At 36.2% G+C, this 16873-nt stretch overlaps 1 protein-coding gene across 1 annotated transcript in view; it reads right to left on the reverse strand.

The window, feature by feature from the left end:
- Positions 1–256: 256 nt before the first annotated feature.
- The window catches only part of LOC306872729 (protein sidekick-1-like), a gene marked incomplete at its 5' end in the record, with an annotated part of 43816 nt that continues 27199 nt past the window's right edge, over positions 257–16873 (reverse strand). The window contains 13 exons of the mRNA XM_079421490.1: positions 257–1429; positions 2860–2989; positions 3192–3312; positions 3817–3954; positions 5508–5672; positions 5883–6008; positions 7837–7998; positions 8152–8289; positions 9575–9761; positions 11566–11681; positions 15586–15687; positions 16088–16144; positions 16547–16679. Coding sequence (XP_079277616.1) covers positions 1160–1429; positions 2860–2989; positions 3192–3312; positions 3817–3954; positions 5508–5672; positions 5883–6008; positions 7837–7998; positions 8152–8289; positions 9575–9761; positions 11566–11681; positions 15586–15687; positions 16088–16144; positions 16547–16679 — 1845 coding nt within the window. The 3' untranslated portion in view covers positions 257–1159. The remainder of the gene's footprint in view (positions 1430–2859; positions 2990–3191; positions 3313–3816; positions 3955–5507; positions 5673–5882; positions 6009–7836; positions 7999–8151; positions 8290–9574; positions 9762–11565; positions 11682–15585; positions 15688–16087; positions 16145–16546; positions 16680–16873) is intronic.

The following is a 16873-nucleotide window of genomic DNA, read 5'->3' on the forward strand; positions in this document are numbered from 1 at the left end:
ATCATAAGTTCTCATTGACTGTTGATGGTGCAGTTTAGTTGAGACCTTTTTATTCTCTATCTAAAATGACCTGAATGTGCATGATAACATAATTATAATTTCTGATTCATTCTTAGAAGTACTTGAATGTATCACTATAGCATTATAATCCTTTAGTTACCGGCCCAGATCTTTAACCACCCGTCTTCCATCGCATGTACTGTATTTAATTTAGCACTGATGTTCTTTCACACTGAAATAAATATTTGTTCAACATTGAAGGAGATGAGAAATCTGTGTATATTTGGGATAGAGAGACATTGTGGCACATTTCTTATCATCTCTCTGGGTGACTGGATTGTACATACACTGCAAGCCAGTCAAACAAACAGTGCGGATTGTGACTTGCTGAAATGATCCACTGTGGGTATCACTAAAGAACTACATCGACTTGGCACAAATCTACTCTACAGTAAAAACGTTTCCTTTTTGTACAAAATTGATCCTAAAAATATACACACATACAGAATATTTTACATACAGTATTGCTAACCTAAGAAAACGGTCTGTTGCGAGCACACATTTTCTTTTCCCTCTTAAAGCATCACTTTTTTGGTTTAAGAGAGCAATACGTGTGCAAAGGCAGTATTTTCAGTGCTGCATTTTGTCCAGAATGAAGCCGCCCGTCCCCAACATGAAAAAAAACCACACACAAAACACATTGTTGTTCCAGTCTACCACACACTGTACAAGTTTCAGCTGATGTTTCAACTTCAATTAGAGTTTTGGAGATCAGAGCGAGAGTCAATGAATCACTCAAGAGTGTGCTTGCCCACACATCACGACTAATCCCGGAAAGTTGCTATGGAACGGGAATTCATAACAAAGGAATTTCCTTCATCCGTCTTTGAGGGTCTTTGAGTCTTTAAAATGAATACCACCTCTTACTAAAGATTCTCACAGTGCAAAGTCTCCGCTTCTTCTGGGTCACGGTTAATCTGCCAAAATCCACCCAAAAATCATTAACACGTTAACAATAAGATACTTCAATGCTCTCCTCCCTTCCTTCAAGAGAGGAGGCCTAAAATACACATTTCGGGGGAAATGAGAAACTTTAAATAACCAGCACAACAGTTTGATTCGTCCCATTTTAGGGCTCAACTCGTTTGTTTCAAGTTCATTAGACAAATGAGGAAAAGCCAGTAACTGGAGTGCGTGTTCCTGGTGCGGGCTGCCCTGTGGGGGTGTAGACGCCCCCTACGCTGTGCTGGGTCACCACAGTCTGATAATACCCCCCCTCTGCATCCGTCATGGCACATTCCTCGTACCCTCCTCCGGTCTTCATGCCTTTGGGCTGCCGCTTCCACGAGTTGTAATAGGTGGGGTCGCTCATGTAGTGATTTACGAATGAGTGCTTGGGCTGCTCGTCTTCGTAGTCGCTGTCGCTGACCTTTACACGAGGGGTGACGGGACGGGTCGAGACCAGAGAGAAAAAGAGCAGACAGTAAAGTTACAGTGTGGATGTGACTGTGACCTGACAAAGTAAGTTTTTGTTGGCTGATCAATACAATGGTGGTCCTATAGGTTCTATAGTGACACTTACTGGCATGGATGAAGCATTATGCAATGTTGTTTTCAGTTTCAGATGCCACTGCAGAAATGCAACTGAGCCTTATAAAGTGGTGAAAAGACATTGACATTCATTTGTGGCCACGTTTTATTAATTTGTACCCACACTTTAGTTAAATTGTGGCCACGACTTATTAACTCATTCCCTCGTTTTAGATACATTGTGGCTACATTGTACTCAATTTCTCCTTTCTTTTGATTTAATGAAGTTGTGGTCACGTCCAATGAACAAACAACATATTCTTAATTCATGGCCACGATCACATTTTTTTCAGGTGCAGGTCTCCCTAAAATACCCTTTTTGCATAATATTTATTACCATTTTTCATTTATTCTACAATCATTTATCCAGTTTAATGTGTCCGTTTCAATACAAATCCAATTAATTTATTTTACTAATAATTTATTTCTAAATAATAAATAATTTGCTATTTTAATTAGTAGTTATTATTCCATTATTTTACTTTTTATAAAGAAATTAATTCGTGAGCAGAATGTCTTTGTATACCAAACTAATTCCAAGCATTTAGGTACGCCTTTATATCAAAAGATTTTCAAACTGGAACAATTAAAAAATATATTTTAGTGAAGGGTGCCCAAACCTTTGACTAGTAGTGCAGAATAAAACAGCCTCAGATATTACATTACATTTACATTTAATCATTTACAAATGCAACTTACAAATGAGGACAATAGAAGCAATCAAACCAAACAAACAGTATGTCCCATATAGCGGTAGTATTCATCTCATGTGATTGTACAACATTTCAAATAATTCTTTATTTTAAATAAAAAATAAACAAAAACTGTTTATTTATTTTTCGTTTTCATATGTTTAACATTTTAAAGTTCTGGGTAACACTTTATTTTAAGGTCCAATTCTCACTATTAACTATATTTGCTGTTTATTAGTACTTAATAAGCACATATTAATGCCTTACTCTGCATTATCATATTTTAGATCCCTTAATCTTATCCCTTAACAACTACCTACCTAACTATTAATAAGCAGCAAATTAGGAGTTTACTGAGGGAAAACTCTTAATTAATAGTGAATATTGTGTTCCCTATTCTGAAGTGTTACCAAGTTCTGTTTTAGAATAAGTAAATTTGCCTTAAGCAGCTCACACTTGACTGAAGTTCAAAAGATGTAATGATGAATAAGACATAAGGTGTCTCTAAAACTTCATCGTACCCCATGGAAGTTGTTTATGTGTGTGTAGTCATGCGTTATTGGTGTAGTGTGTTCACCTCTGACTCTGACAGCTCAGTGGGTTTCTCTGTGAGGGTGGTGCTCTCTGTTAAAACAGCCCCGTTGTAGTTGTTGCAGATGTCTTCATCAGAGTAGTGCAGACCACCTGGACTGGGCCGTGGAGGAGACCTGAAGAAAGCATAACATTTTTACAAACTGCTTGCGCATATCCACAGAAGAGTTATTTCAAGAAAAACTGTATGTGGTGATACATTTTAATAGTAGAAATTTTGATGTTTCACTGAATCTTAAAAATCGACAAATATCATTAAATTCAGTAGAAAAAATAGACTTTTCTGATATATAAATAGCAGTTCAGACAAAACCCCACCTTGTTCCATTCTTCTTCAGGAAAGAGCTCTTCACGTTCAGATGTCTGCTGTTCAGCTCTAGAGCCGTGAAGCCGCCATTGTCAAGAGTTACAGACTCTTCTACTGTAGTAATGTGTTTTCCTGTAGGAGGAATTACATCCAAGTAATGACAACAAACACTGGGATATGTTGACTGATTAACTATGAGCTATTACATTTTTTAGTATTTCATAGTATTACATTTTCCCCCAACAGTTACACAAGCGACTCAGATGGAATAACTACAAATACTTAAAATCTTTAAAGCAAGACTTCCAGAAACTGTGTAGGAAGCAGAAGTATTGTGGTATAAGGTACAGTGATTGTATCAGGTGACAGTACTTTCATCTGTTCCACAAAGCTCTATTTGGTACCTCAAAAAACCCTCTTGCGACTAATCACCATAAACATATTATAGTATCCCTTTAGATAGTTTTAGTTTTAATATCCATTATTTTGCCTATTACGGTTTAAACAATTAGCCCAAATTCATACAGGTTTAGAACAACACGAGAGTGAGTAAATGAAAACAGAATGTTCAGTGCTGAAAGCAGTTTCAGTGCAATACAATATATTCCCAATTTATATTATTCTGTTTAGTCTCACCTGTTCCACAGCTCCTGTACTTCTTGTTCTGTCCCAACAGGAGCAAACCAAACACAACCATCAGAATGAAAATGAGACTGATCAAAGCCATGACGATCAGGAACCACCACTCCTCATAGAAAGGTGTTTCAGACAGAGCTACAACAACAGACAACAATTCTGCATTACAGTACAACATAAGGCAATTTTACAGTTGACATTCCATCCATCATGGGAAAAATTTATTATTATATTATATAAATTACAGTTTAAAAGTTTGAGGTCATTGCATTTATTTTTTCGGAGTGTCTATTTACACTAAGTGCAAATAGCCCATCTTATTGGCAAAGGCTATTTACACTAACTCCGCCCACTGACGTGTGATTGAGTTAGTCAAGAATAAAAAAAGAAGTCAGTTCAACATCAGTTTCAGTGGCGTAGATGGTAAGGCACATGCTTTTTGACGCGATCGACCCGAGTTCGACCCCACCTTTTGCCAAACATTTTTTTCTCCCTTTTCAAATCTCATATCGCATCAGAAAGGCATTTATTTTCAATAAAAATTAAGGAAATAATCAAAAAGTTGAAAATAAAGTATCGGGTAGGGTTAGGGTAGCTGTAGGGAGGGCTTTATTGTCCCAATAAGGTGGCAACCATTTAATAAATCTGAATTAAAATGATAATTTACACTCAGTACGTTATTATTGCGTACTGTTTTATAATGTACTACAATACTGAGGTGCAGATAATTGCCACTATTTGCAATAAGTAGTATAAATAGCAGAACATCTTGCTATTTTAACATAGTGTAAATAGAATCTATAGCTATTTGCACTTAGTGTAAATAGCATCTGTCACTACAAAAATATGCTATTTGCACTTAGTGCAAATAGCCGCTGCCTTATTTTTTAAAAGAAATTAATACTTTTAGTCAGCCAAAATGCATTAAATTTATAAAAAAATAACAGTAATGACATTTGTAATGTTACAAAAGATGTGTTTCAAATAAATACTGTTTTTTTTATTCTGCAAGAAATCCTAAAAAGAAATGTACAACAGTATCTGCAGAAACATTAAGCACCACAACTGTTTTCAACATTTTTATTAATAATAAGAAATGTTCCTTGACCAGCAATTCAGCATATTAGAAAGATTTCTAATGTTAAAATAGATAACAGTTATTCTTAAGTGTAATGTTATTTCACAATATTACAGTTTTTTACTGTATTTTGCTTCAGTGTGTATAAGAGACTTCTTTCAGAAATACACACCTTATAATATAATATAAAATAAAATAATATAATATACTATAATATAATATAATGTTCTAGTAGTAATTTCAACAGCACTAAATAAGTCACTAAATTTACTTATGGATGAGTGAATGTTCAGCTGTTTGACACTAGATGACAGTAGAGGCCACAAAGTGAGTCTATGGTGCTCCACAGTTCAAAAATCCTCACTGAAGTAGAATGCCTCCCAGATACTTGAAAATGAAGTGGAATACTAATGTCCATACTATAAACAGCAAAATTACAAAAAATGAATTGTGATTTATGCAATTGTCATTAGTCAGGGTAAATACTGTATCTAATGTGATGTAGCCTAAACAAAAACAAAGCTGTGGGACAGACATAGAGTCTGTTGAGTGGGTTGTCATTCGCACCACTGTTGAATATAATGCAGTGGTGTGATATAATGAGGAAGATTACCAGACATCGCAGTGGAAGGCGAACTGGGATCACCGTAACCGAAACGATTGACTGCGATGACGCGGAATTCATAGGCCACACCTGAGCGTAGGCGGTCCAGACTGATGGTGTACGAGAAGCTGCCAGGTGGGAGATGCTTGACAAACGTATCCCATAATCCTTCATCTGGAAATGTAGGATTTCAAAAACGGGAGGGGGAGTAATTGGTTGCCACAGAGGAGAAGAAAGATGGAAGAGGTGGACGTGAAAAGAGGAAAGTTAATTGAGAATAAGCCTAGTATTACAACACCATGTAATGCACGAGATGAAGAACTTATAATGAGGAAGTCAAGGGTAGATGTGAAGTAAGCAGATGGATTAGAAAGTGGTGCTTACCTGATGGACGAGCCTCAATGACATATCCTGTCACAGGTCCCGCCCCTTCTGCGCCCTCTGACCATTGAAGCGTCAAAGCTGATGCAGACTTTGTGACTGAGGTCTGCAAGGGCGAACCGGGGGATCCTATGAAGGATAAGGCATATTATTCCTTTCTGAATAATCAATAACAGCACAAACCGCAGTTCCTAAAATGGATCTGGCCATTTTTATCAATCATAACAGTTCAGACTGCAGAAAAGGCTTCAAACTTTAGGCTGATGGAAGGAAGATTATGAATGTTTTATAACTGAATAACTACTTTAGCAACTAAGGATCGTAAGACAGGCTGCACTGCTGTTCTAAAGTGGTTTAGATTGCATAAAGGTCACACTGAAGCTGCAGGGATATATCTTCTTCAAAACATGTTCTTTATTGCCTACTGTGACCTGACAACACTCACATTCAGTATACTGTTAACACACTTCATTTCCCACAAATCCTTTCACCTTTTATATAAACTAGCTGATCGTAAATGTCATGTTTCAATTTACTTGTTCCCTGTAACACAGATACAGAATGTTTTCTTTCTCGGTTTATTTTTCCAGTGCCAATGACTAATCACCAACCAAAATACTCATATCACTAGGAAAAACTACCATAGTATTACCATAGTATTTGGATATGGTTATACGGATATGTACCATGGTAAAACTTTACTTATCTATGTAATCCTTAAGTACTTTTTTTATTTATCTATTGGAATAATAAGCCATCAACATCAAAACAATTACACACACACACACACACACACACACACAAACATATATATATATATATACATATACATACATACATTTGAAATTAATTACATTTTGTTCTGTAAAGAAATTCATTTTAAATACACTTGCTAGCTTACGTTTTCAGGGAATGAGTGTATATGTATGTATATACAGTATATATATATATATATATATATATATATATAAATGTTAAGTAAACTTGCAAGTCATTAAATAAATCAATAATTGTTCTATTTATTTGATTTAAATTAGTGTTAAGTAGAAAATTAAAAAAAAATTATACTGCAACCTGGCTGCATTTGCCTTGCTACCTGGTCTTACTCATCGACAAACAAACAAACAAACAAACATAAACAAATATAGTACAGAAATGTATAAGTACAAAATTAACCTATATTTTTTATATTGGAAATTCATTGGCTACATTTGCTTTGCTATTTATACTCATCCACTAATTAATAAATTATGTACATTTTTTATTATTATTTATTTACTTTTTTGTGCAAAGAAATTCTGTAGTGACGTCTTTAGCTACAAAGCTACATTCAACCACAAGGTCTTTAAGGTTACCAGAAACGTACAGATAGCATACCCTGGAGTACCATGTTAATACCATGGTATATGAATGAGACATTCAGTACCATGGAATATATGCTAGTGAGTGAGACTGTATCGTTTGCTCAGAATTCTGTCCAATTACACTAGGGCTCATACTTCTTCATAATCCATACTGACCACTCAGAGTCCACCGTTCCTACATGAATCAACAGCATCTCATCTGAAGTACATTTTAAACTGAAGGCTGTCTGTGTGAGGCCCAGCATCCCACCACAATGAAGGTGCTGTGTCTTGAGAATGAACAATTGCTCAAAGGCTATATGAAATCACAATCCTATTACAGTGCACTAATCAAACCATGAAGTTCAAGCAGCCCTATTTTAATTTCATTTTCAACTAATTCTAAGAATTAAAATAATGAAACGCCATCTTCCTGGTAGGTCCAAGGTTTTAGGACAGTGTTTTTTAGAAAAGCACCAGTTACATGCAGTCATTTCATATTCAACAATTAATTTAATCCAAAGAAAGCCTCCAGCGTTGGTGTCTGTAACTGCAGGGGATGTTTCTTTCTTCGATTATTGTGCGATTTATTATGGAAGTATTATTACACATACCTTCCACTGGTCCTGCGGTGATATTGGCTTCCAATTGGGGTCCGTAACTAATAGTTCTGGCCTGAACCTTGAAGCGATAGATCACACCCCTCAGCAGGTCACGAACCTTCAGCCAGCGCTGCCAGTTCCCCTTGATCTCCACTGTAACTGTCTTACTGACACCTGTCAAATGAAGGGACTTTATGAATATTGAATAACATATACCTGTACTCAAAACTAAAAACATTTAATTGAAGACTTTTTTTTTTGTACTTTTCAGTTTGAATAATGATTTTACTGCATGTTTTCTCTTACTCTTCCTTGTATCCTGCTCACCATGAACTGGTGCGGTGGGCTCATAGACCACTCTGTAGCCTTCCACCACTCCATTGGGCTGCAGAGGAGCTCCCCATGACACATTCAGGGAGCTTCCTGTCACCTCTGAAAACACCATATGACTGGGTGCTCCAGGAGCTTCAGAGAGAAAGACAGAGAGAAGTTAGTAAAAACCACATCTCAAAAACATTCTAGCATAGACCTCCCCTAAATAAAGTATATAAATAACAAACAATTGGGTTTCAGTAAGATTTTTCTTTTAAAGAAATTAATACTTTTATTCAATAAGAATGCATTAAATTGATCAAAAATGTCAGTAAAGACATTAATAATGTTTTAAATAATTTTTATTTTAAAATTGTTTTTCATTAAAGAATCCTGAAATCCAAAAATGTATTACAGTTTCTACAAAAATATTAAGCAGCATGTTTTTAACTTTAATAATAATAAGACATGTTACTAGAGCACCAAATCCTGAAGGATCATGTGACACTGAAGACTGGAGTAATGGCTGCTGAAAATTCAACTTTGCTGAAATTTCAATTTATTTTGATCAATTAAATGCACTATCAACAAAACATGAACCTGGAACATTAAAGGGATAGTTCACCCAAAAAAATTAAAATTCTGTCATAATTTCCTCACCCTCAAGTTGCTCCAAACTTGAGTTGCTTCTTCTGCTAAACACAAAAGAAGATATTTTAAAGAATGTGCGTAAACAGTTGCTGGTAGCCATTGATTTCCATAGTATACTATATAAGTCAATGGCTACCAGCAACTGTTTACTTGCATTCTTCAAAATATCTTCTTTTGTGTTTAGCAGAAGAAGCAACTCAAGTTTGGAGCAACTTGAGGGTGAGGAAATGATAGTTTCAGCCTCAGACGTCACGAACACGGACCGTTGGCTGAACGTCTGATGCATATGCACACAAAAGTAGAAACACTTCAGGGGTTTCGAAGTCCTCATCGGATTGGTTGAATTATACAGGATTTCCGGAAGATGTGTGTCGTGTTGTGTGTGATGCCAAACCCCCTCACGAAAGAAGAACGCCGTTATGTTTACAACTGTGACGATGAGCGCTGGATTTTCAATAGTATGTGAAATATTTAAACTTCGCGGCACATTCGCGGAATCTTTAAAATACGAGAGTTTTACATACTGGTCTGTTATTGTGGTGACATGTCCATGCCCTGAAACGTGACACTGAACAAAATTAACTGTGATTGGTTGCTTGACATGTCGGTCAAACGCCCTCATGGGCGGGCCTTGGCCAATAAAAGCTGCCATGGATTCCAGACCTTCAGACTGACGGCTGAAGGAAATGATGACAGAATTTTTCTAAGATAATGCTTTGCACGTCTCGGATGGTTGGCTGGTGCTCTTGAGTCTGGATGAGCATAACAGGATCTCAGTGGGACTCACCAGCCTGCAGGGTGCGTCCTTCACGGGCTGCACTGAGCGGCCCGTCCCCCGCCGTGTTAAATGCAGACAGTTGCACAAGGTAGTTGGTGTAGGATGTCAGGTTCTTCAGGTGCACGGATGTATCTGGAACAAACAAAACTAGCTCCTTCTCCGTCTCATTCTGCCTGTTCTTTTCCCAGTAATGGATCTGAGGGAAGAAGTGAATGACACATAGACAATCTTAAAAGAATAGTTCACCCAAAAATGTCCACATTACAAAACAGTATATTTTGAAGATTTCAAGCAATTTCAGTTATAAAAAAAGTAGAAGTAGTCTCTTATGTTTACCATGGCTGCATTTATTTGATCACATAAATGCATATTGTGAAATATTATTACAATTTAAAATAAAATACCTTCTATCTAAATATATTTTTTAAATTTGATGTATTCCTGTGATGGCAAAGCTCAATTTACTGCAGTCTTCAGTGTCACATGATCCTTCAGAAATCATTATAATATGTTGGTTTGGTGCTCAAGAAACATTTCTTCTTATTATCAATTTTGAAAACTGCTGCTTAATATTTTTGTGGAAACCATGATATTTTTTTATCAAGATTTTCTAGTAAATCGAAAGTTCAAAAGAACAGCATTTATTTGAAATAGAAATCTTTCTAATATTATAATGGTTTACTATCACTTTAGATCAATTTAATATGTTTTTGATGAATAAAAGTATTCATTACCTTAAAAAAAAATACGTACCCCAAATTAATGTATATTCTTATATTTATGATTTTCTTTTATAATATATGTGCTATATTTTGGAAGTGTACTGCACTGTCCATTCATTAAGCAACTAAGTACATTTTAAGAATGTCTTTTGTGTTCCAAGGTAAAAAAAAATATATATATAAATAAATAAATGAATAAATAAATAAAAAGTCATGAATTCAGAACAACATGAGGGTGAATAAATGATGACAAAATGTTCATTTTTGGGAAACTAATTCTTTAAATACACATACAAACACTAAAACTAGACTTGAATGAAATATGTATATCCATGAATTGATACTTTGTGTGTTTGTGGACTGAACAGAAGGATTCATAACCAGTTCCTGTTCAAATCTCTATGAGAGACAGATGTACAGATGGTGTAAATAGGAAAACAACAGTGAAAGCTAATGCGGTGAAATCAACAGATGACAGTGAGATAAGGGAAGACAGACTGCAGATGAACGACAGTTTATTTATGCTGGTACACAGATGGACTGCCTGATTGATTTTGAAAATACTTTTCATAAAATTCAGGGCTCACAACTGATTAACGTTCTGAGCATTATGTATTCATGCATTAAAATTATCAACCCATAGTGTACAATGTAACAAACACAATGAGTGCATGGGAATTATGGGTCATTTCTATTGGTGTAAATATGCATGTGACAATTAAAACATGGAATGGTGAAAGTGAAGTGACGTGTGGCCAAGTATGACCCATACTCGGAATTTGTGCTCTGCATTTAACCCATCCAAGTGCGCACACACACAGTAGAGAACACACACCCGGAGCAGTGGGCAGGCAATGCTGCGGCACCCAGGGAGCAGATGGGGGTTCGGTGCCTTGTTCAAGGGTTTCACCTCAGTCGTGGTATTGAAGGTGGAGACAGCGCTGGTTATTCACTCCCCCCACCGACAATTCCTACCGGACCTGAGACTCAAACTCGCGACCTTCGGGTTACAAGTCCGACTCTCTATCCATTAGGCCACGACTGCCCCCTAATGTTTATAACTGAATTTAATAAACAATTAGAATTATTAATACCTAATGTCTTATGGCCTTTCACACAGGATGCTTTCTTGCAGCTGTCTGCACTACTTATGTAAACATCAATTTTTGATCTTTTTAATGCATTTATTTTGTCTTTTCAGCATCTTATGCCTTTCTAAAATATTTGTGAATTGTAAAGATCATATTTTGTGTATGTGGGTAAAAAAATGATCATCACCTTGTATCCTTGAATATTTCCGTTTTGTGTCTCGACAGGTGGAGGCTGCCACTCTACATCCAGCTGACTAGAGGACACCGATTTCACCTGTATGTTCTGAGGAGCCACTGAAGGAGCTGTGAACACACACACACACACACACACACACACACACACACACACACAATTTATGATTTTAAATAGAGCAGCAAACAAATCAAATGTGCATGTGTCAACAGTGGACAGGATGAGTCTACCACAGTGGGAAACCCATTTACTTCATCTGTCTCACATAAAGGCCAAATATAAGATGATATTTCTCTGTGGCATAATTGACTAAACTGAAAGGAAAGAGGTTTAGTGATTTATTGACACACCGAAATGGTAAAATATAATGTCTCTGTAAACAGGCCAGCTGTTGAACTTCAGCTTTTCATTCAAGAACAAGTTTGTGGTGTTCTCCTTTTTTCTCATGTAGCCACTATTGTGGCGCTAAAATAGTCGACAGAGTATGTGGTTTATGTATTATATTTTGTTTGTTTTATACAGCAAGGATACATTAAATTGATCAAAAGTGCATTTAAAAGATCATTTAAAATATAGATTCATTTAAAATATTCTTTTGAACTTTCTATTTATGAATCCAGAAAAAAACGTATTATTTTCCACAAAAATATTCAATAGAACAACTTGTATTCAACATTGATAATAATACTAAATGTTTCTTGAACAAGCCAATCAGCATATTAGAATGATTTCTGAAAGATCATGTGCACTGAAGACTGCAGTAATGATGCTGAACATTCAGCTTTCCATCAAAGGAATAAATTACATTTTAAAATATATTAAAATAGAAAATAGTATTTCAAATTGGAATAATATTTAATAATACTGCTGTATTTATTGTATTTTTGATTAAAAAAATACAGCCTTGGAGGGCATAAATTAATAAAAATATGTAACCCTGTAAAATAGTTATTTATTATTACATTTTCATAATACATTAATGTAGCAAATTTAATAAAATGTTAAATATTTATGAATTAATATTTATTTTTATAGTACATAGTTGAATAAAATGCAACTTTCTTGTACATAACTATAAGCTATTTCAATATATAAACACACTCCTCCCCAAGCCCGTACACACATATATTATAGTTCATAGATTTGTTGCTTCAAGTCATGTTCAGTGTGTGTGACTTTGGGCTGTATGTGTCAAATTCTCATTTCAGCTCATTCTACAATCCTATAATGAAAGATATATAATTAAGATGGCCTTGTTGTCTTTATGTGTCAAAGTCATGCCAGAGGGATGCTATATTTAATGATGTGCCATCCCTTATTCAGATCTTTGGGAGAGGTCAGATGTGCAAACTAATCTGATTTGCGCACATGGTTCATTTTTTAAATGAGCTTAGGTAATGGGCTTTCATAATTCTCTACAAATCAGATGAGTTTACAATCAAATTAGGTTTGACATGTACTGCGACAGACACACTTTCACATACAAACTCAGCCTTATAGACTGAACAGAGGTTATATAGTCTTATATACAGCCAGGGCCGGCGCGTGCATATAGGCGAACTAGGTAGGGCGGCAGCACAGTCAGGACGGCAAAAAGGACAGATATTTTAGTTTATTTTTTGGACATTCCTTTGGAATTATTGCACTCATATCCTTAGTTATTCTAAATCGAAAATTAACTTTGCTTCATAGTAATGCCGCTCCCTCACCGCCCCCCCACCTCAGCGGCGTCAATAGGCTACGATTCTCCCTATATACGCAGAATACGCAAGCTGCATAGGGCCCCCGAAACACCTGGGGGCCCCCTTGCTCGCAAAGATGTTTTAGTTTAGTTTTTGAATTTGGCCAGCGGTTATGAAAACATGAATAATAATTTCTTTAAATGTGGTGCACTGTCACCCTCTCTATGTAAAAATCTGTCAAATCATGTAACGTGAATGTCGTACAGTCTCTTGCTCAAGACTAAAAAAAAACGAGCTGAAAGCATACCGAGCCGCAGAAGAGATGCTGTTTCTTGAGCGTTTTCCGTGGGCGCGATTCGAGGCGGAGAGAAACACGGACAAATGCATTTCATCCTTTCTTTCAGAGGATGGAGAGTAAGGGATCATTCGCGCAATCACTTGGTTGACCCACTTAAGTGATTACCAGTGTAGTGTGCACTTATACTTTAAAAATCACGGTTATTTTATTGCAACATTTTTTAGTGTTTGGGTAGTTTTTGTGTAACCCCAGCTCCTATAGGACAGTCGCAACAACCCAGCGTTTGCGTTTGCAATGAGTGCGAGCAGAGATATATTTTCTTCGGGTGAGAACAGTTCTCAGTGCCGCTGACTTATTTCTTTGGCCAAATATAGGTTTGTTTCATTTAATCTTTAAAAATGTAAACCATTTTATTTTATGCAAAGCCAAGTCACCTAAACGAGCCGCATCGGTCTTTTTGCGACTATGAAATGTTTTATTTTTACTTCTAAAATGCTTGTTAAACGAGTTTAAATGTAAGTTGTATAGCCTAAACGGTAAAATATGTTGTATTAAGAACTGCAGGCATATTTGATGAAAATAAATGCATTTAGGCATAAAAGAAAGAAATAATAAAAAAAAAACAAATCAAAATAAATGAAAAACTAAAACAAAACGAAACCAACAGCAACTAAATAAAATAATAAAAAATAATCGTTTTCTAATCAATCTCAGCATGCTTTAATTTTGTGTCGCTAGTGGTTTGCGTCAATAAACTTAAAATGTCTTTGGTCTGCGCTCTGGAAGTGTTCTGTTAATTCTGCTAAACTTTAATTACTAAAACTAAAATTAAAACGGACACTAAATTGTATAAAAACTATAGGCTAGAAAACTGTCCACAAAATAAAAACTAAACTAAAATTAACAAAAAATAAATAAATAAATAAAAACGAAACTGAAATTTATAGCGAAAACTGAAAGCAATATTATTTTAAAAATGCAAAACTATAATAACCCTGACACAAACGTCTTTCATTGGAGGAAGAGGATCCGCCAAATGAGATGATCGGAATTCAGAGGTGCCGGATCCAGACCTGGTTTGTTCAGATTAAGCCCTGAGTACTAATATAGCTGTGCACACACCAGCTGTTTTGTGCTGCTCACCGGGAATTCTCCCAAATCTTCCCATGGCCACTTCAGGCTTGTACACTTAATTTGCGTTTGCAGCTATACTAGTGGTTATTTATTATTATTTATTTTTTAACATTGCAGTAGGGGGAAAAAATTAATAATCAGAAAACATGCCCGTGTCTGCTTTTATTTTAATGCAGTTGTATCAATAAACAAATGCTCCAGTCTTTCACATGCATATTTAAAATTGTATTTAATTATGAGAGTGAAGTGGGGGCTGCACAGCAGGGTTTTGCCTAGAGCGGCAGTTGAGCTTGCGCCAGCCCTGTATACAGCATTCGGGAAAGCTCTTGTATATAGGGAGTATATCATTACAGCAATTCCTATCTATATTTACACAACGAGGTAAAGCATATCTGATATTTTGACACATTTCTGATGTCTGTTTACCTTCACTTAAGACATAACCGATTGTTTTTATATTAATACCACGCCAGACAGCACATCGCTAGTGAAATTGATCTGTGCTGCACAGTGGAAACTGGTCTGTGACACTATCAATAGGTCACGCAAATGGATCCATTGCATGTTGTCTAATGGGTTGTGCAGATAATTGGTCTACATTGCACGATCCAAGTCTCACTTTTCTTTTCCATACAGCTCATAACTAGATAAAACAGGTTGTGTGACTTTGAGAAAGTATTGCATATAACATTCAATTATCACTTGTGTGCAAATGCATTCCTCGTTAATATTACCAAAGCATTAAGTGCTCAGACCAGACCAAGTAGGTCCGATGAGCAGATATTTGATTTAAAATCAAACAACTACACTTCAAAAAAGCACTCTGGGTTTCCCAAAGTTTGTGGTTCAAGTTTTAGAGGTGAGTCATAGAAGTGATCTTAATAAGGCATAAAAACATACCTGCTTCTCCCACAAACACCTCAACAGGTGCACTTGAAGGGCTCTCTCCAACAACATTAAATGCTGTCATGACAATCGTGTATCGTCTGTACTTGCTGAGCTCTGAAAAACACCAATAAAGATGAAGAAAAATAATATGGAAGGTGCAGCCAAAGAGTGTTGGGGTACTAGTTTAGAGAAATGCGGAGAAAAAGACCCCCAAAAAATGCAAAACTAGGCGACGAAAGAGGGACGTGGATATGAGATAAAGGGTGTGGAAATGAGGTGGAGAACAAAATAGATTTACATTTTTCCCCTTCCTCACAGCAGATCGTGACAGGACCAGAGGCTAAACAACAAAGCGTAAAGACTAGGGGAAGTGTTTGTTATAGAGGTAGAGGAGATCAGAGGATAGAACAGGGAGTTTGAAAGCCTTCGGGCTCGAATGTGACTCTGTTAACACTTCAAAGATTACAACTATTGAAATAACTCAGCAATTAAAATAATATCAAAATATACTTACGCGTTAATTCAAATTCTGTTAATGAAGGGCTGCTCACTGTCTTAAAAGTGCTCTTAGCTGTTTGAGTTGTGAAATAAACCCAGAGAGAGAGAGGCGAAAAAGAGAATAAGAGAAAGAAATTACACAAGGGACATTGTTTAATATTCACAGAAGACAAAACAGTCAGCTGAAACAGAAAGTAGCGCAACATGGACAAAATATATTTATAACTGTAAAAAAAAAAAATATTAGCAATATGGTACCATTACGAAAACAACACATTTCACCTTGTAAAAAAAAATCTAATTCAAAATTTCAGTTACAAACAAAAATTCTAGCTTTTAAGGGAAAAGCAGAGAGATAGACAGACAGACAGACAGACAGACAGACAGACATATAAATAGACAGATAGATAGATAGATTGAGACTGCCAGAAAGACAGACAGACAGAACTATAGACAATCAGACAGACAGACTAACCTCTGAACTCAGGACTGATTGTTGATTGGTTGGTTTCTGTCTTTGGCTCGTCTGGACTGTTTTCACGTGGAAGTTCCCGGTAATACACGCGATATCCCACAATAATCCCATTGACAGTTCCCTCTGCAGGCGGCTGCAGACACAGACATATCGAGTTTCAGTCAGTCTCCAAGAAGCAAACTGCCATTTAATTAGTCCATTTAACTCAGGCTAGGAAATATTCACCTGACTTTTCAGCATATGACCTGTGACGCTACTTAATGAAAGAATGCTAAAGACAGTGCCTATGCTGTCTGCTGCTGGCTAATTAGCAGTTCGAGACTTTGA

The sequence above is a fragment of the Barbus barbus genome, assembly GCF_936440315.1.
Source record: "Barbus barbus genome assembly, chromosome: 7".
Taxonomy (NCBI): Eukaryota; Metazoa; Chordata; class Actinopteri; order Cypriniformes; family Cyprinidae; genus Barbus; species Barbus barbus.